We start from the raw sequence: 20,941 nt of genomic DNA, 5'->3' as shown, positions 1-20,941 counted from the left end.
GTACTAGTACGGATGGTCCAACGAGGGGCATTAAATTATAAAGTGACCTGAAGCCAGGATGTGTAAAAGATGTACCTATTTCTTTGATAATCCTCTCAATTGAAAGTTTAAAAAAGTTGCCCAGCAAAATATGGTGGAATTCGAACTATATATATATATATATATATATATATATATATATATATATATATATATATATATATTCTTCATTTGACTGATTGGCAATTTAATCTTACCTGAACGACTTTCAATCAAAAATTAAATCAAAACTTAAATTGACAATTGTGTTTCATTGGATTGCTATTCTTACAAGATCACTCTAGTCAGTGCAAAAGCGCGATATTTTCAATCTAGTAATTTCAGGTTTTATATTCCTACTAATTCCTTCCTGACACGACTTTCTGTTTAATCTTAGAGACATCAAAGTTAAATGTTTTCCAGTATATATACTTGTGGAATTAACGAGAAGAAGACAGAAAAGACGATTTGAGAGCTAAAAGATCATAAGAGGCGTTATTATTATTTTTTTGGGGTCCATCTTGGAGTGACGTTGAGGTAATAAGTCAAATTACATTAACCATTTACATAAGTTACATTGTAAACTGAACTTAGTAAATAGTTATCCATACTGATTCATAAAGGAATATGAACACTGTTATTTTACTGTAGGTAAATAAATCCATTACGTAAATGAGAAGCCTCTTCTGAAGAAGAAAATACTTTTATTTGTAATCCGGACAGCCTTGAGAAAGAATGCTATCGTGATTTTGTACAACATGGACGAATGAAACATTTTACTCTTGTATTGTAAATTTGGGCTTAGATAAAAAAAAAAAAAAAACTTAAGATTTAAGATGGAAGAAAATAGTAATAAAGATAGAAATGTGATATAAATGAATATAAACTGCATGTTATTACACATCAACGGTCCACAAAAACTATGGGTCTCGAAACAAAGGTGGGTTGGGATTTTGTTTTTCGCTAGGTCACGTTTTTTTCCCAGACGTCGGAAAGTCATCTTCAGTTTTTTTTTTAGCTAGCCGACGGAAGTCGATTAAAGTTCTCGTAACATCAAGCATATAGTCCAAGCAATTGTCATGTGTTCCGATGGATGGAGGTCAGTCCTCGTGACATATCCTGGGTCGTGGGTCAAAATGTTTGCATACCGCTGCCCTAGATATTATCCTAAAACGTAAACGGACTCTATATAACAGAAGTAGATAGTAAAACCATTCATTGAAGTAGAACAATGATGTTGGAGAAGATGCCGGGGGGGGGGGGGTGGTAAATATCCAGCCATTGTGAATTTGTGGTAAATCATAGACACAGAAGGAATGCAGTCCCTCCCATCCGCCGGCCATCCCCACCGACTCTCTCTTTACAAAATTTCATATGATCTTTTAGATCTACACTCATAATCGACGTCGTCACGGGATCTTGGATATTTTTTGGTTGCAGCACAAATCTCCCAAAATTTGACCTTCCTCATGGATCGAAGTAATGTATGGCACAAGTGATGTCTATAATAGCTTTTGGGTTGAAAGGATTCTGGAATCAATTGCTTCCTACATCTGAGGCGAATGTTTACATTGGACAGTGGCATAACCGTTGGTGATTGCGAGGTGGAACCGGTGGGGTATTTTTCCGAGAACACCGTTGGACACCTCTATTTGTATCTTGATCAAAGTCATTGAGCTATTTTAAAGTATCGTCTACAGACTACAAAAGTTGTAAAATCATTTGTATATGTCGTTTCAATAATCAGAGTCTTCATTGTAACAAACGCGTTTTCTCAAGAATATTAGTTAAAATCTACAAACCACGGAAGCATAAAAACTAATTCCCAAGTAATATTTTCAAAGGCAAGCATTATTTACAAATATATTGGGTGGGGTGGGGGGGGGGTGGGGGGCGCGGTGAGTCTTTTTCAGCCTGGATGACATCTTGCATATATATCAGTTAAAGTCTGTGGAAAGAAAAGAAACGTGATATTAAGTACGCACCTGTCATATCAGACATGTTCACCATAGTGGTTAGCAGAAATGTTGTCAAAACTGTCGGCCATAAACTAAAATAAAACACAGAAGAAGAATATAACCAAATCCATATTCCTTCAATATGATATTTTATTTTTCGATTCATAATGTAGAGGGAGGTTGTTTACCGAGTTTGTCTGAATACTAGTCGCATCGATGATGAATCTTTGTAACCATTTGCTGTGTATATTGCATACCAGTTGATACTGTGTGATCTACCAAGTAAACAAACTACTTCAAAATCCTTAAAGACGCCTCACTCAGGTTTTCAAGTAGAATTTTGATATCTTAACGCTTTGTTGAGATGTAATCACTCAGCACGACATAAAGATAACATTGAAAACAACAAAATATTGATATACTAAGATCAATATGACCACGATATCTGATTGTTATTGTGGCTAGTATTGAAATATTGGGAAGAAGTTTGGGAAGATCTTAATATCCTAACATCTAAACATCGAACCATTTCGGATATTACGGTATCAATAAACTTAAAATCTCTTAAACGTTCCGTACAGTACTGAGGTGGTAAGCAGATTACATGTTTGGAAAATATCGATTGGGCACTGAGTTTACAGTGGAAGATTAAAGCAGGTTCGTTGAACTTTTATTGTAGAAGTATAGCCTTCTTTGTGCAAGGCTTGAGGGCTTTTGACAGTAAGTTGGTTCCGTAGCAGAGGCTTATGTCAATATCGGGTCAGGGAAATAATGGAGGGGCCGGAATTTTGTCTCCCCTTCTCCCCTCCCATCACAAGCCAAAATTTAATCGAATTTCTAGCGTATTTCGAGCAACATTGCACCCAGGAGGACAATATATTTCATGGCTTTATTACCACGTAGTATGGTAAAATCTATACTCGACGTTAATACTATGCAGAGAGGTTTAAAAAAAAATAAAGGCCGAATATGCCCCAACCCCACCCACACCATCTGAAATGTTTTGGCGCAGAACCAAAAACTTAGCTACAAAAATATCAGTTTTATTGATTACCATGGTAAGTTGTGGACAAATTTTCAGCACGCTTTGTGTACGTGTAACCTTTACATTTAACCGATGTTTTCTTATAAATGCACCGTTATTTCGGTAGTAATTTCGATATCTACCGATGCTATCCCCCTTTCGAGAAATCTTGGATCCAACCATATTCCGATACTAACTTAACTTTCATCTATATCAAAAACGTTATAACGTCGTCACAACGGTTGTTAACAACGTTGTTTTATGCTTGATTTTTTTTATGAACATTTTACAGCACATTTATGTCACTTGTATATAACGCTATATATATGAAATATCACTTACGGTACTATACCATACCATACCATACCATACCATACCATACCACACCACACCACACCACACCACACCACACCATACCATACCATACCATACCATACTCTACCGTACCGTACCATACCAAACCATACCGTACCATACCATACTATACTTACCATATCATACCATACCATACCATACTATACTTACCATATTATACCATACCATACCATATCATATCATATCATATCATATCATATCATATACAAATAACATACCATATTATACCATACCATACTTTACCGTACTAAACTATACTTTACCGTACTAAACGATACTATACTATACTAAGCCGTACTATACTGTACTATACCATACTACACTACATTATACCCACTACACTACACTATACAATACTATACTATACTACACTACACTACACTATACTATGCTATACTATACTATACTTTACTACATCATACTACACTATACTATGCTTACCAATTAAGTTCACTTGGATATGACCAGCCCGGTGGAAACTTTTGAGTAAACCTTAGCATTCGTAGATCGTTTTCGTCGTTTTGACAAACATGTTCCCGGTGCACAGGTACCTTGGTTGCATAAAGTCAGTGTACAGTGAAAGTAGAGCTAAGTTAGGAAGATAAAGAGAAAAAGCAGATTTACTGAGTAATGATTTTATTGTCCCATGTTGTTCAATTACAGCCTTTATCGTAGATAATACTGCGCCATACACCATTAGAGTATATAGCCTACTGGAAGTGTTCATCCTTCGCCTGAAAAGTTAACCATTGTGAGAAGAGTCCCTATAAGTCAGGGGTGGGCAACCTACGGCCCGCGGGCCACATGCGGCCCGCCAGTGATTTATTTTGCGGCCCGTGAGGGTTATCTCAAGAAAAAGAAAAAAATCAATCTATTTTACATCATCACAAAAAACGAGCTAGCTGCTTAGAATTTATCTGCACTAATGATGCTGTCAGGTAGGCCTATTATCCCCATTATTATCAACTGTACTGTATTGACATTATGTTTTGTGAATAATGATTAAGTACACACACCTATTGCTTGAAAGTCCTCTGTATCAAACGTTTGAAATTAACAGCAGGTCGTTGGTTAGGTGCGGCCCAGTCAATTTTTTCACCCCTTATATCAGGCCCATTCATTCAAAAAGGTTGCCCACCCCTGCTATAAGTGGACCTATCCCGAAGATACTGTTTTTTTTTTACACGTGTGCAGCTATCATCATTATTATGATAATGCATGGATTTAAGACGTTTTTGGAAATTCGTTTTGGTGAAACAGGAGAGTTTGCATAACGAGAGAACTGGTTTACTCAACTGTGTCAGCTAGGAAGTGCTATGCTTAAATTTCGCCTCTCAGTATAGGTCAAATTGTATTGGTCATGGTGGGAAAATTTGTAATTGCCATGGTAGTCCATGCACGCTATAATATGGTGGGTATAGGACAAGAATTCTGTTTTATCCTATGGAGATCAAAAGTCATTGGACGTCAACAGAGGTAAAAGTCGGAAAGCCTTGTAAACACTGAAACTCCAAAAAGCAACGCTTTGATTAACTTCATACATGGTATTTGGATTTACCATATTAAGTACAAGAATTCCGCTTTTTTTCTATGGAGGTCAACAGATGTCAAAGATCAGAAGGCTTTGTAAACATGATAATACGTAAAATAAAGCGTGCATAAATATCACGTCCCAGATATTTGTGGGTCCACCTTATCGGGCACAGAAACACCCTTGTTTGTGGTCAAGAGAGGTCTGAAAACATTTAAATATAACTTCTAAGATGAAGCTTGAATGAACTTTTTTCTTGGTATTGTGGATCCATCCAACTTATATAAAAGAACCTTGTGTACACAGTTAACGTTAACGGTATAATATAAAAAATATGGCAAGGTAGCACTAAGGTTACATTAAGTCTATGCCAGACTTACCGAGTCACTGTCATCATGTGTAAATCGAAAAACTCGAGCTTCAAAAGCGAAGTTTGGCTTCTCTGTATAAACGTCTTGTCGTATGCTTGTGATGAACTCAGATTCCGAGCATCTGTTGAAAAAGAAAAGGTTAAACTTCACTTGGCAGCTGAAAGAAAATTGGACAATAGGTCTAGCCTATATGAAGATTCCTCCTCAGAATCAATGAGCGGTAGGCTGCCCATTATAGCGACTTTCTTCAGACTCTTCACATTAATCAAAATTAGATCCAGAAGGGGTGTGAGGCACCACAACCCTCCCCCTTCAATCACCCACACAAATAAAAAAATAAAGGTATTTATTAACACAATTTTAATAGTTTTCGAAAGAGGATGCTTCTAGACCTCATTTATAAAACAAAATGGATCCTCCCCTGTATAGAATATTGCGTATGTATGAAATTGAGACACGGTTATAACCCTTCCCTCATAAACTTCCTGTCATCACCTATCATAGATACTTGAACTTATATATCGTATCCAATTATTGAATTGCTATGCCTATGCCAAGTCAGATCGAAACGTCAGGCCAACTTACTTTTACACATTCTCTTACACAGGCTCTCTAGTGGATAAGCAGTTTGCTAACAGTTTTATTTTATTTCCATTATAAAGTCATTAGAACTCGTTAGTATAAAAACCTTATGCAGTATTACACTCATTAATATTGCTCACATCATGCTGGGAATTCTAATAATGGTCAACCATGTGTTGGAAGTTCCAAAAGCTATTTTACTCAACTCATTACTTTATATTACCATTAAAATTAATATTACCACATGCATGCTGAGCCATCGATTGTCAAAATAAACAGTGGTCAAAATCTGGGAATACTTTAGAGGGTCGGAAAACTTAGCAAAGATTACCTTTAGAAAAACTTTTCAGAATTGGTTTACACTAAAATTTGGGATCCTTATTGATAACCTTCATAAGCCATGAATTTGGCCACTATTAGCCCACACATAGGACCGGATTAACCATTGAGCTAGATTGGCCCGGGCCCATGGTCCCCTAATGTAGTGGGTCCCAAAGTAAGACGGGGAAAAAACGAAAAGAAAAACGGATTAAACGACCTATTATAAAATATCACTGAAAATGATCTTTTACAAAAATCAGATGATTATGTTGCCTCTTTATGTTACGTTCATAATTACATGATATGTAGCAGCTAGTTCTACGTCAAATTTATAGCACATACGCTATACACTGTGTGCCTGGATTACTAACGTAAGTACAATACCTGTCTTGGCAGGCCTCACGGAAATTTTTTGGGAGTGTGGAATTTGTCTGGCCCATTCAGGGCCTCCCAAATCCAGTCCTGTCAAAACCAAGCGATCGCGGTCATCTGAGCATGAGATAGGCCGTATCGGATGCAGAATTATAAAAACAAATCTTGGGTTCTGAGCTCGTCGGACTATTTTGTCAGAGCATTATTAAATCTCTTTACTTTATCAACCAAATCGAAATTAACGGACCCCTGTATGCAGGTAAGTCTAACATATCAATCCATATAATTTCTCTCAGTTTTGGTGTTGTATTGCAGATCACTCCTGCAGGCTACGTAGCGAGTCGTCTCATTCGTCAGTCTGTTCGTCCGTATGTCACTTTGTCGACCTATCCGCGTCAAAAGTTCGATGTAAGTTTTAATCCCACGTACACAGATGCTTTACACTGAAAGCATGTGAGCTCTTATCTCTGTTATTATTAGACCCTGTATAAACATGAACACCCGCACCTGACCACCCGACAACTTTCGGGGAAATTTTTTGTTCCTCTTATGTCAGAGGAACGGAATTAGAGAAAGTCAGAAATTGAATATTTTCAAATCAATCGGTGTCGATTTGCAGACTATATTAGAATGAAATATAAACTTCATACTTTGAATGTTCATCAGGCAGTCCGGATAATTAAATCCCTATTAGTCTGTCCACCGAATTTTGGTCTGTGTGTCTGTCTGTGTCTGTCTATATATTGGGGGGGGGTGGGTGGGGGTGGGGGAGGGCGGTCTATTTGTGTATCCTTTTATAACACAAATTCATTGGCTCTATCGGCTAACTTTTTTCACATGGGCGGAACACAGATCCAAGGTACACTGCAGGGGGCACGATTCCTCTTCAGTTTTGTAAAAACCTTAAAATATGCCCCTTTTCATCAATTAGAAATGCCCCAGTTAAAAATTCTAGTCGTAATACATGCAACAGTGTCGTTCTGTTTTGAAATACATCAAAATGCTGAAGTTTGTGGAACAAAATGCACAGGGGATCCATTTTGTGGGATAGGTTTTGAGGTGATTTTGTCATATTTTGCCCCCTCAAGTCAAATTCACATGTCCCACTGCCCCTCAGAGTTTGTGCCACCCCCCTCCCTAGATTGAGCCCTCTTCCTCCGCCTCTGAAAGTAACTTTGTAACAACTCACCCGTCGGTGATAATCGTGTAGTTGGTGTTGTCGTTGGGGTCCGAGCTGGGTGTTGTATAGCAATGGGTGCCGATAAGATCTAATCCGGTGATATGGTTCACCTCGGCTTTTAAATACACCTGTTGGTTTGTCTCGATGGTAGATGATTCTGTCACTAAGGTTACGAAATCGGCATCACTAAAAACATCGAAAAGTATCTCGAAACTCGCCGTTCCTGTTAGATTTTTCGTGATATTTTGTCCTTCGACTGATGACATTAAAAGATATCAATATATAGAGAGATAAATGAATAAAAGAAAACTGACCGGGAAATTTATACAACGAATTTTAAAGCGCAAGAACTGTTTTTGCCGAAAATCGGGATTCGAACCAGAAAGCTCTGCATAATTACTCACCTTATATCCATATCAGAATCTTCAAATTAGAAAATAAATAACAAACCAGCAAAAAAAAAGAAAAAAAAGAAGATAAAGCTAGAAAGAAATAAGAAATAATAATAATAAGGGTTCAAATGAATATTAGATGTTATGTAACAAAAATCGCGTTGGAGTCGTGTTTCCTAAACTACAGCAACGGCGACCTTAAACCATCATCCAACAGTAAAAACTTAACAATAGAGCTTGATCAAATCGCACCAAAGAACTCAGAAGAGAAATCACATGTAATTTATATTGTGATTGCAGTTTGTATCAACCGTAAAAATGCATTTCATTAATCTCTAATATTGAATTTTTGATTCATTTATTACTTTTAATTTTAAATTCTCAGACAAATATGTATATCTCACTATCGATTTTGTTGATGTATTTACCGCTTTTGTCTTTTACCCTTCCATAAGTTCAGATCTACATTTTTACAGTATTCAACTACATATGACAAAACAAACGTCCACAAAAAGTGGTATGCATGTCTTCTTCAAATATTACGAAAATTAAGAAATGAAGTAAGGTATGTTTCATTTCCAAGAGTAATGTTAATATCAGACTCATAGCCAAGCCGGGACACAATGGACCTTATGCCCCCATCCCACCCCGTGCAGACTGCGGTTACACCTCCCCTCCAATCTGAGCCATTGTCGTGTTAACAAAAATACAAGTTACAGTACACGACACGAGTATTGTGCCCCTCCTCAAGTTGATGGTGTTTCTCCTGATATAAATATATACATATATATATATCTGTTTATATTATGGTTTCAAATTCTCTTCCTCGATATTCATATACAGCCTACCATTATGATTATGTACATAATATGATTACATCACTCAGTAAGTTTAAAAAGGAAAATAATCATACTGGCTTACCTATTTGACAGAATCCAAAGACCAAAAAGAAGAGAAAAATCATCTCCCCTTTTGGAGTCATTTTCCTCCAAATTGTTCTTCTTTCACTATTTTTCACAAACTGCCTTTCTCAGTGTTTTGGCTTAAGACATTCGTACACCTTTTTACCCCCAAAAAGCCACACTGTGCAAAATCCTGTTCACCAATTCCTGTGGCAACTTATAGTATACGGTCGTAGGTATGATGATATATTGACAAAAGGGGCACACTCCATAAAAGATTCATCTAGCTCAAAGTCCTGTTGATTTAACAGTGGGACCCACCTTGTCAATATTTACCCACCTTACTCTTGTTCATCCCCTTAAATCCCAAATATCAAGGAGTTAAGTCAAGTATAATCAAACAGAGTTGAGCTAACCACCATGTTGACCGACGTACCGGTAGCGTCTGAAAGTCAACTTTATTTAACATTAAGTTTTTTATATCGTTTTTCGAAATAAAAACATAAAATAAATAAGTATGCGTCAGATTATACTTGTAAGCACAATCGTCAAATTGTCTATTATCTCCCATAGCTTTATATATACGAGTACAAGTAAGACCTAATGATTCTTTCATATTAAAATGTCTTTAGACATAGAGTTGCAAATAGAGCGAAGGCATAAAACGAAGAAGGAAAACAAAATCCTATTTTAATTGAATAGTAATTGCATAAATGAAAAAAACATACCAGACGTAAATAATATGAGTACAACAGAATAAATATATAAATGTTTAAACTTCTCACGAAAAGCGTTTTTTCCTCCTAATTACACCCTTTTTTTAATTTGTCAATAGGAACTAAAGTTAAATATCGAGGCTTATGCACGTTTTCATTGCAAATATAAAAGAAACGTACTTTTTATTAACGAAAAAGGGGCACTTCTATAATATACTAAATTGGTACTTCAGAGATTCTTCACCATGAATTGGGAGCAGGGAGAGGTGGAAGGCGTTCTCTATTATCATCCCCAACCCCCATTGCCGTCACCGATAAAACACGTTACGGAAAAATTGCTATAAACACTTAGCAATGGAATCTCAGTGCATGTGTGCTATTTTTAAATTATTATGATGTATGAATATACAGGGTAGTGATCGATCTTTCATGTCTTTTATTAGTATTGACTCAATATTGCAAACATAGATATCTGATAAAAAAAAATTAAAAAAATCATTGATACGATCAAACTTACATATCGTCGAGTGTAATATAAATGTGGTTCCTATTATTTTATTGCCTTATGATAACAATGTTTCGCGCAAGTGTACATGCCATGTCTTTAAGAAGATTTTAATCTATGAGATGGCACTGACGTTAACAGCATAAAACGACAGAAAGAAACAGCCTATCAGGCTGTTTATACACTTAGAATTGATAAGTTCTATATGCACCACATATTTTTTTTTTATCTTCTTCTGTTGACTCGGATCTCGAATCTAACTTGGGTGGCTGTATAGACTCGGCCAAGTCTCGGATCTCGGCGGAAACTGACTCGTGTGGCTGTAGACTCGGTCTTGTCTCGGATCTCGAATCTGACTCGGGAGCGATAGACTAGAACTTAAGGCCGGGTCCAGACGAAGCTATCAATATTGGAAAACCTCTCCAAGGTGTTTTGTTAGTATTATTATTATTATTTATTATTATTAGTAGTAGTAGTAGTATTATTATTATTGTTATTATTATTATTAGTAGTAGTAGTATTAGTATTATTATCATTGTTGTTATTATTATTATTATTATTATTAATAATATTTAACAGACTATCGGTTTATATTGTCTGTTGTTGTAAGACCTATATAGGCTTTTGGCGTTAACTTGAAAGCATTATATTCGTGTCATTCCATAATTTCAGATATTATGGTGTCATCATCCGCCTAATAATTCACAATACAATGTTCACTGCAGGGGGTTTTGATGAATTTCTCAAAACAAAAATATAAAAGTCTGCACAAAGTGTAAAATATTGATGTTTTCGAATACACGTTATGAATTTTGTCAAATATTAGTGTAAACTAATTAATTATGCTGTTTGTGGATTGCTGTACAAAGTAAAGCCGACGTAAACGTTCTCGTGGGGGTTTCCCCTTTTACTTTATTACTAATTCCATATGCATATAACCTGCCAGAGTCTTTATACCGCAGGCTAGATAACACAGCCGAATGTATGCCATAACCCACTTATACTTACAGCAGAACTCAACACAATTAAACATGTTAGCAGCAGTGGTGCGGAGAGCCAAGTCTGGCCCGGGAAAGATATTTTTCCTAGGCCCCTTCTAAACTACTTTATAAGCCGTAGTTTCCCGGGTCTCCTAAATGACCCCGTGCCGCGGGCCTATAAACCTGACCTTCCCGATCCCCTCGCCAGATTTTTATAGTGGTCCATCTATAGCAGCAAGAAGGTAAGAGATCACGGGCAAAGAGGAAAAAGGGAGGAGGTGAGTATATAAATGGAGGAGGGTGAGTGTTTGATTTTAGGAAAGGAAATATTGTCCACGATCATGTCATAATTGATGGCAAAGTAGTTGAGAGGGTAGAAAGCTACAAGTACCTGGGAACGTATGTCGATAATAAACTTAATTGGAATGTTCACACAAAGGCTGTTAAGGGTAAAGCCTGCGAACGACTTTATTTCCTTAGAAAATTGAAAACATGCAGAGTTAATTATACCATCATGAAATTATTCTACCAGTCAATCATCCAAAGTGTCATAACGTCCAGTATTATATGTTTCTTTGGCAGTATGCCGAAGAAGTACAGGGCAGAACTGGAACGTGTTCGGAAGTTAGCTGAACGTTTCATTGGTTCAAGTCTTCCGTCACTCTCAACCATATATGAAGAGAGTCTGTTGAAGAAACTAAAAAATATAAAAGAAGATCACACACACCCTTTTCATAGTGATATCATTTTCAACAGATCCGGGATACGATTACAGGTGCCCAATACTAAAACGTCCAGGTTCCGTAATTCTTTGTTACCTGAGGCAATACACTTATTTAACTCGCGTGCAAAGCGATTTGGCCACAGTGTGTGATCTGTCACTTGCAGCCCTCTGTGCTGCCTCTGTTACTGTTCTGGTTCTGCTTATTTAGTTTTATTCTCGTAGCTGTTCACTTCTTCTTCTTCTTCAGCCGTTGTCGATCCACTGCTGGATGAAGGCCTCAGCATGATATCTCCAACTCTCTCTCTCCCTTGCATGTGTGTACCAATTGGTTTCATTCCAGAATTTCTGTATTTCATCTCTCCATCTCTTTCTTTGCCTGCCTCTGTTCCTTTTCCCGTCAAGCGGTGTCCATACAGTGGTTAGCGTGCTCCATCTTCCATCTCCCCTTCTAGTGACATGGCCGGCCCATGACCTATCTATCTATCTATCTATCTATCTATCTATCTATCTATCTATCTATCTATCTATCTATCTATCTATCTATCTATCTATCTATCTATCTATCTATCTATCTATCTATCTATCTATCTATCTATCTATCTATCTATCTATCTATCTATCTATCTATCTATCTATCTATCTATCTATCTATCTATCTATCTATCTATCTATCTATCTATCTATCTATCTATCTATCTATCTATCTATCTATCTATCTATCTATCTATCTATCTATCTATCTATCTATCTATCTATCTATCTATCTATCTATCTATCTATCTATCTATCTATCTATCTATCTATCTATCTATCTATCTATCTATCTATCTATCTATCTATCTATCTATCTATCTATCTATCTATCTATCTATCTATCTATCTATCTATCTATCTATCTATCTATCTATCTATCTATCTATCTATCTATCTATCTATCTATCTATCTATCTATCTATCTATCTATCTATCTATCTATCTATCTATCTATCTATCTATCTATCTATCTATCTATCTATCTATCTATCTATCTATCTATCTATCTATCTATCTATCTATCTATCTATCTATCTATCTATCTATCTATCTATCTATCTATCTATCTATCTATCTATCTATCTATCTATCTATCTATCTATCTATCTATCTATCTATCTATCTATCTATCTATCTATCTATCTATCTATCTATCTATCTATCTATCTATCTATCTATCTATCTATCTATCTATCTATCTATCTATCTATCTATCTATCTATCTATCTATCTATCTATCTATCTATCTATCTATCTATCTATCTATCTATCTATCTATCTATCTATCTATCTATCTATCTATCTATCTATCTATCTATCTATCTATCTATCTATCTATCTATCTATCTATCTATCTATCTATCTATCTATCTATCTATCTATCTATCTATCTATCTATCTATCTATCTATCTATCTATCTATCTATCTATCTATCTATCTATCTATCTATCTATCTATCTATCTATCTATCTATCTATCTATCTATCTATCTATCTATCTATCTATCTATCTATCTATCTATCTATCTATCTATCTATCTATCTATCTATCTATCTATCTATCTATCTATCTATCTATCTATCTATCTATCTATCTATCTATCTATCTATCTATCTATCTATCTATCTATCTATCTATCTATCTATCTATCTATCTATCTATCTATCTATCTATCTATCTATCTATCTATCTATCTATCTATCTATCTATCTATCTATCTATCTATCTATCTATCTATCTATCTATCTATCTATCTATCTATCTATCTATCTATCTATCTATCTATCTATCTATCTATCTATCTATCTATCTATCTATCTATCTATGTCGGATACATTCAAGCAAGTGAAAAGGGAGTTTAAGTTGCCTCAAAGCATATAGTTTCATAGTGGTTGTTTATATATAGTTCAATACATATATACCTACATACATGAGGAAGCACTTAACATTTGATCAGGAAATCGAACGAATTACTATTATCGTTACCAAGCAAAGATGGTATTTACCGATTGTTTTCTTAGAATGAAACTTTAAGTGAACCAAATGCAGACAGTTGTTTGCTTTGCGATAAGCATGCATATGGACCAACTGATATGTGCTTAAATCGCCCTCTGAGTCGACGTATCGGTTAGCCTATAAGATAGGCAAGGCACATATAGGCCTACGTACGTTCGTTTTACGTGTTTGCATGCGAACGTATACTTAGACTTTGACTTCGGTTAAATAGCTCCATGGTTAAATCAATACAGTTTACAGCCACTTTCTCAGTTTAGGCCGATATGGTTCATTAGTTCAACTCGGTATCTATTTTGGCTGTTCCACGATTTGATTTGATTTATTTATTTGATTTTTACACAGCTAATAAATATATACATGTGGAGGGAAGTCCTTTAAAAAGCCAATTCAGGCTTAACAAGTTAAAGGACTCCCAAGAAAGAAAGAAAAAAATACATATATACATAAATGTAAATATAATTAATGTCTTAATAAGGAATAATTAATTAAATACAATATAAACGATGTATCAATACTGAGAAATTACTTTTTATTTTTTATCTCAAATGAATTGACATCTCAAAGTTTCGGGAAGATTGGGGGGGGGGGGGGCGGGGCTGAAAGTGACTTGCATGGCGTCTGATTTGCTTGAGTATCATCAAATCAAGTGGGGAAAATGCAACCCATGGGAAATTTTTCTGCACCCCGTCAGAAGGATTTCAAAGCCCCGATAAAGCATATTTAACCATGTTTAGGCCATGTGCTCGGACGCTTTCATTGTTTGTGAGAGGGATGGGTGCTATTAATAACAACATTAAAGCGATGAAGATAAAAGAGGGAAAACTTTTTAGAGACAATCCATTATGGGCTCGAAACCACTAAAAAAGTGAGGGCGGCAATATGCACATAAGTGTCTCCCCCACTAAAAGGGGGGGGGGGTATGTGGGTACATATCCTCCATACAAAGTGAAGACTTCAAGAAGCGTGTCAGTTGACAGTTGATTGTCCCTTGGCCAGACCTAGTAGCTCTCGACGCCACTGGTTCTCCCTATCTATCGTCCGTTCCCCCAGGACAACGGTAAATTACTGACTACAGTAATACTACAATAGGCGCTGTAGAACCCCCGTCGTTTATGGAACGCGAAAAGGGCAAACATATTTCGCTGTCTAAAACTAAGTTTGTTGTTGTCTAAACTAAAGTTGTTGCTGCCGTTTTACCATGTTGCTGTTGTTCGTCTAAACTTACGTTGTCTAAACTTACGTTGATGTCTAAAGTCACGTTGATGACTAAACGCGCGTTAATGTCTAAATTCACGTTGATGTTTAAACTTACGGTTGATGTCTAAACTCACGTTGATGTCTAAACTCACGGTGATGTCTACACTTTCGTTGCTATCCAAAGTTCTGTTGTTGTAACACATTGTGAACGAACATCATTCTTTCTTTTCCAAAAAATTATAACAATCAACCGAAGTTGCTTCCGCGCAGAGCTTACAACATTTCTATTACAGAGTTTTTCATGCTATATACAGGCAATGATGTTTTCTCAAATTTCCCGCGATTTGTTTGGCTAATAGTCCCTTACCCATTGTCTGCAAACAGGATTGCATCTTCAGTGTTCAATGAACGCAAAGTATGATGGTTTAACTTTGTAACGCGAAAAGGGAACAAATTCGTTAACGTCCTGATTTGTAGCAACAGCCATGTAAGTACCGTTAACAACCTGATTTGTCGAACAAAATCACGTTGTTAACGACATTTATATGATAGTTGCTACAAATCAGGACGTTATAACGAGGACGTTGTTAATGATATTTTTAACGTAATATTTGAATAATTGTTTAAACAAAGAAAGTTATGAGTTGAGACAATCTATTAATTTTGCGGGAAGCTTCCACAATATCTCTGATACTGAAAAGGACTTTTCATCTCACAGTATGTTTTGTTCTCTCAGTATCGAGAGTTAATAATGTTAAATGTGCATTCATACGACAGGTAATTTCTTCGTTGCAAACTTGCGTAAATTTTCGCGGTCCCTCTACACACGTGCTCCAAGTCATGATTCTGCATGGTGCAACATTCGTGTGTATATAAACTACTATATTCATACATCGTCAAAAGTAGTCATTGAAGTTTGAAATACTTCATCGACATTGCGTCAAAATGTTATTTAAATACTATAATTTTCGTGGAGCTAGTTATTTCCAAATACTGCAAAGCATTCAGAGTAAATGTTGGATCAGTTGATCAATGGTTGGATGTAGTCTGTGCTTCGTGAGTAACACGAAGGACACAATATTGAAGTACGTAGGCAATACACTCACAGAACTAGTTTTCTATCCCCCAAGCAAGTTCATTCGTAATACCAATCCAGTTCGGAGTTTCGATTTGGGAAATGGATTGTGGGGTAAATTGAATAAACACAAACCCCGCTCAGCATTGTTACGAATTTTTAGACCAAAAAGACCGCTAACATGCTATACAAGAAATTAATCATCGAAGATACACCCGAGTTTTGACTAGGGCTATGTGTTGTAGGTACGGTGAATTAATCTTTTCTTCACAAATTTTCAGGATTTGCGCGTGAAACTCCGAAGTTCGAACAGGCCTAAAACAATTGCGTTGAATTTGGCGAGATATGCACACTGCATGTACGGGAACAATTGAAGAGTTGGGGTTGCTGGTGAAATCGCTGCAAGTTCAATGCATGGGGGTACTATATAATTATACGGAGTTGGCGAAGAGGAAAGAGTGGCAGGGCAGCCGAAATAATAATAATAATAAGCAAATATTTATATAGCGCTTTATGCAAAGGCCTCAAAGCGCTTAAAACAAGTACACAAATATGCAAGACAAATCACTGTAAATTTTGGAATAAATGTGTTTTTAAGAGACGCTTAAAACAGTCAACCGATGGTGCATTGCGAATTGAAGATGGTAGATTGTTCCAGAGTTGAGGTGCAGCAGAGATGAAGGCTCTTTCTCCATAAAACTTTGTGTTTGGGGTATGGCTGGTGGCAAGAAGACACTTTGTAGACGAGCGAAGTTGGCGTTGAGGATGATACTGAGGAATTAAATTTGTAATGTAACCAGGAGCAAGGGAGTGTTGTGATTTGTACGTTAAGAGGAGGAGCTTATAAATTGACCGATGTTTTACTGGAAGCCAATGGAGTGATTGAAGCACTGGAGACATGTGATCATGACGCGATGAACATGATATTAACCGGGCAGCAGAATTCTGAACAGTTTGAAGTTTTTTCAGTGTAGAGTCAGGAAGGCCAAATAAAAGGGAGTTACAGTAGTCAAGCCTGGGCATTATCAAGGAACATACAAGTTTTGTAGTGATATCTTTGGTTAAAAACTTCCGTATCCGGCTGATCTTCCGTACGGCATTGTATGATGATTTGCAAACAGCATTGACCTGTTGTTTCATGCTTAGATGGGGATCCAGTACAACTCCTAGACTTTTGACGTGCGTGGACGGAGTGATGGTAGTCTGATCAATTTTGACTGAAATAGATTTGATTGTTGTGGATTTAAATTGCGAGGTAGCATGGAGGATTTCAGTCTTTGAGTCATTGATAAAAAGATTGTTTGATATAGCCCATGATTTTACATCTGCAATACAGTTTTGGATTTTCTGAATAGCATCGGAACAATGATCAGGATGGAAAGATGTGAATAACTGAATGTCATCAGCATAAATAACAGTTTGCATATTAGCTGAAATGATTAAATCATGCAATGGAGCTACATACAAGGTGTAAAGTAACGGCCCCAGAACTGAGCCTTGTGGGACTCCAGTTGCAAGCGTAACATCCTTTGACAGATTTTGATCCACAATAACACATTGGGTACGGTTTGCTAAGTATGATTTCATCCAATACAATGGAATTCCATCAACACCATATCTTTCATGCAAACGTGTTAAAAGGTCGGGAAATGAAGGTCGGGTGGCCGCCCCTGTAAAACAGCGAAGCTAGGGCACTGGATGGCATCTGCCGTATATATTGTGTAGAGCATTAACAAAGTACAGGCAGTGATATGATCGCATCTTTACAACTACACTAGTAAAAGTAATAAACGCAATCGGTGTTCGATCGGGAGGAAAACTTTCGTCTCTAGTAATATTAATGTCACTCGTTTTACTTTATTCCAGACATTCACAACATATCCAGACATCACTTAATGGTTCAAGTGCATTATTTTATGCTGACATTTTGTCTCTACACTCGTTTTACTTTATTCCAGACATTCACAGCTTGTCTCTAAACATTGTTGAAGGGGCTCAACTAAGTTGGTTTAAAAGTGAAGTATTTTTGTGCCGGCATTTTGTCTAGACACTCATTTTACTTGATTTCCGACATTCACAGCGAATTCACACATTGTTGAAGGGGCCAAATGAAATCAGTTTTAATGTGGAGTATTTGTATGCTGGTACTTTGTCTAGACACTCGTTTTACATGATTTCTGACATTCACAGCGTATATGCATAGCCTATAACATTTTAAAAGTTGTTTACCGCGCAGCCTCCTATTTGTATGAGGCGCCACGCTCATGTTATCTGGTAGGCTAGCGGTGGGAGATACGGTAGCTTATAAAACACGGTTTCCACAATTTGACCTCTAGTGACCCCAAATGGACTTGGACCTCCGAGACCCCAATTGTTTTTGGTGGAGGTGTGTATAGCCACGTACAGTAGACTGACCTGATTTTATCATGCCATAGTGTTATTGTATCAAAATGGTGGTTTGGGCCATTTCTATTGTAACAGCTAGTTCTGGATATACTAACAAGCAGAACTCTGGTGTACTGAAGTCATCGAAACCTCAATGCATTTTTCATTCTGGTTAATATTACGCGGTTGAGCAATTTTGAACAGCGCCGATGGCAACAACGAAAGTTTAGACAACGACGTATGTTTAGACAATGGAACCTCGCTGAAACCTCGATAATGCCAGCGCCCTCAAAAAAAAGTCTACGAGCGATATCGCCTTTAAGACATCACCGTGAGTTTGAGCAGGGAGTTGTTATCCATAACAACTCCCTAGTTTGAGCAACAACGTGGTTATACAGCAGCAACAACTCTAGTTTAGACAACAACAAACTTAGTTTAGAAAACGAAATAAGTTTGCCCTTTTTCGCGTTCCATATTCTTGTTCCATAAGATAATTAATACCTGGAGCTGAGAACATTAAGCTTAGGATTTTCACGGCTTTATATTAAAGAGTATTGTTTGTACAATTGCGAACTGTGGGGCACAACGAAGGATCTTGATCGCAAATTTGACACTTTTCAAAGGAGACTACTTCGTAATATTCTCAACATTAGATGGACCAATAACCATTGGTTATCAAACGATGAGCTCTAAAATGAAACCAACCAAACACCTTGGTCATCCATAGTCGCACATAGAAGATTGAGATATTTCGGTCATGTAGCAAGACTCCAGGATGACGATCCAGCAAAGGTTGCTTTAAGAGAAGCCTTGAGACATACCGCTAAACCAGTAGGAAGACCCGTGACTACCTTGCTTGGAAAAATATAGTCGCAATTTAAGGACGTTAACATTAACAATTTCGAGGAAGCAATAAACTTTGCGCAAGATCGTGATACGTGGCGGAAGTTTATCACTGAGCATGTCGGATAGACGAGACTCAACTTACAACTACTATTACGCGTCACTTTCTTGGAATATCATTTTACTGATCGCGCAACAATTAAAAATGATGGCGCTGTGGAGAATCTGATGGCTGGAATTTGATATTCATACTAGTACGTTATGTGAAGAAATGGAACTCTGCGTTCGTCAACAGTAGATTTGCATACTGTGGTAACGTTTCTGTAGGCGTAAGCCGACAATAATACATTGGACGAAGCTTGATACAATCTGTTTTCAGCTTGCTGATACGTTCGGTAGTCCTGTTACAATAATTATAACATTCAATTTTATTGGTTTCATATCACACGGATACAATTTGGATGATACTTATAATTTCAAGTTGGTGAAATTTTAGCACAACGTTACGCTGTGGCTTCCACTGACGTCAAAACCGACAGGTTCGGTCCCAAGCTCATTGACATGAAAGTAGCAAATCACTGCGATGGAAATTGAAAAAGCCCTTTTTTGAATCGACGTTGAGGCTGTAGGCTATACTTATGTTGTTTTTTACGCGTCGACTGCTTTATACCCAACTTTTAGTTTAACATTAGTTTAATATCCATCGCTATGAATCCAGTTAAGCTGCTCTCAAAACATGTGCATGCACTTGTCAATGTATTAATACATTTGGCTGGAATTTGATATTCATACTAGTAGCCTACGTTATGTGAAGAAATGGAACTTTGCGTTCGTCAACCGTAGATTTGCATACTGTGGTAACGTTTCTATAGGCGTAAGAACAATAATACACTGGACGAAGCTTGATACAATATGTTTTCAGCTTGCTGATACGGCAGTCCTGTTACAATAATTATAGTAGTCAATTTTATTGGTTACGTATCACACGGATACAATTGGATAATACTTCCCTTACCGAAATCCCAGATCTGGGCCAGATATAAAAATCCAGATCTGCTGCAGATCTGGAATTTCAATCTGGGCCAGATCTGCTGCAGATCTGGAATTTATATCTGGCCAGATAAAAAATTGGGCAGATATAACTTGATATAAAATCAAGTTTTATATGGCCCATATAAAATTTGATCTGGTTTAATTTTATTGCATCCATATCTGGACCAGATAAAACTTTATCTGGTTGATATAAAGAAAATCCAGATAAACTTTTATATGGCCCATATAAAATTTGATCTGGTTAAATTTTATTGCATCCATATCTGGGCCAGATAAAACTTTATCTGGTTGATATAAAGAAAATCCAGATAAACTTTTGTATGGCCCATATAAAATTTAATCTGGTTAAATTTTATTGCATCCATATCTGGGCCAGATAAAACTTTA

At 36.7% G+C, this 20,941-nt stretch overlaps 2 protein-coding genes across 2 annotated transcripts in view; one reads left to right on the top strand and one right to left on the bottom strand.

Moving 5' to 3' along the window:
• LOC139980882 (apoptosis-inducing factor 3-like) overlaps positions 1 to 20,941 on the top strand; it is a 76,491-nt gene that overhangs the window by 18,311 nt on the left and 37,239 nt on the right. The window lies entirely within an intron of this gene.
• On the bottom strand, positions 919 to 9,268 carry LOC139980889 (oncoprotein-induced transcript 3 protein-like). Its single transcript, XM_071992892.1, has 5 exons — positions 9,046 to 9,268; positions 7,742 to 7,988; positions 5,287 to 5,398; positions 3,817 to 3,963; positions 919 to 1,966 (listed from the first exon to the last, which is right to left on the bottom strand). Exons 1-4 carry the CDS (start codon positions 9,104 to 9,106, stop codon positions 3,826 to 3,828), a joined length of 558 nt encoding a protein of 185 aa, XP_071848993.1. The 5' UTR covers positions 9,107 to 9,268; the 3' UTR covers positions 919 to 1,966; positions 3,817 to 3,825.

The sequence above is a fragment of the Apostichopus japonicus genome, chromosome 15, assembly GCF_037975245.1.
Source record: "Apostichopus japonicus isolate 1M-3 chromosome 15, ASM3797524v1, whole genome shotgun sequence".
Taxonomy (NCBI): Eukaryota; Metazoa; Echinodermata; class Holothuroidea; order Aspidochirotida; family Stichopodidae; genus Apostichopus; species Apostichopus japonicus.
The sequence above is the reverse complement of the archived record's forward strand: the minus strand, read 5'-3'. Positions and strand labels throughout refer to the sequence as shown.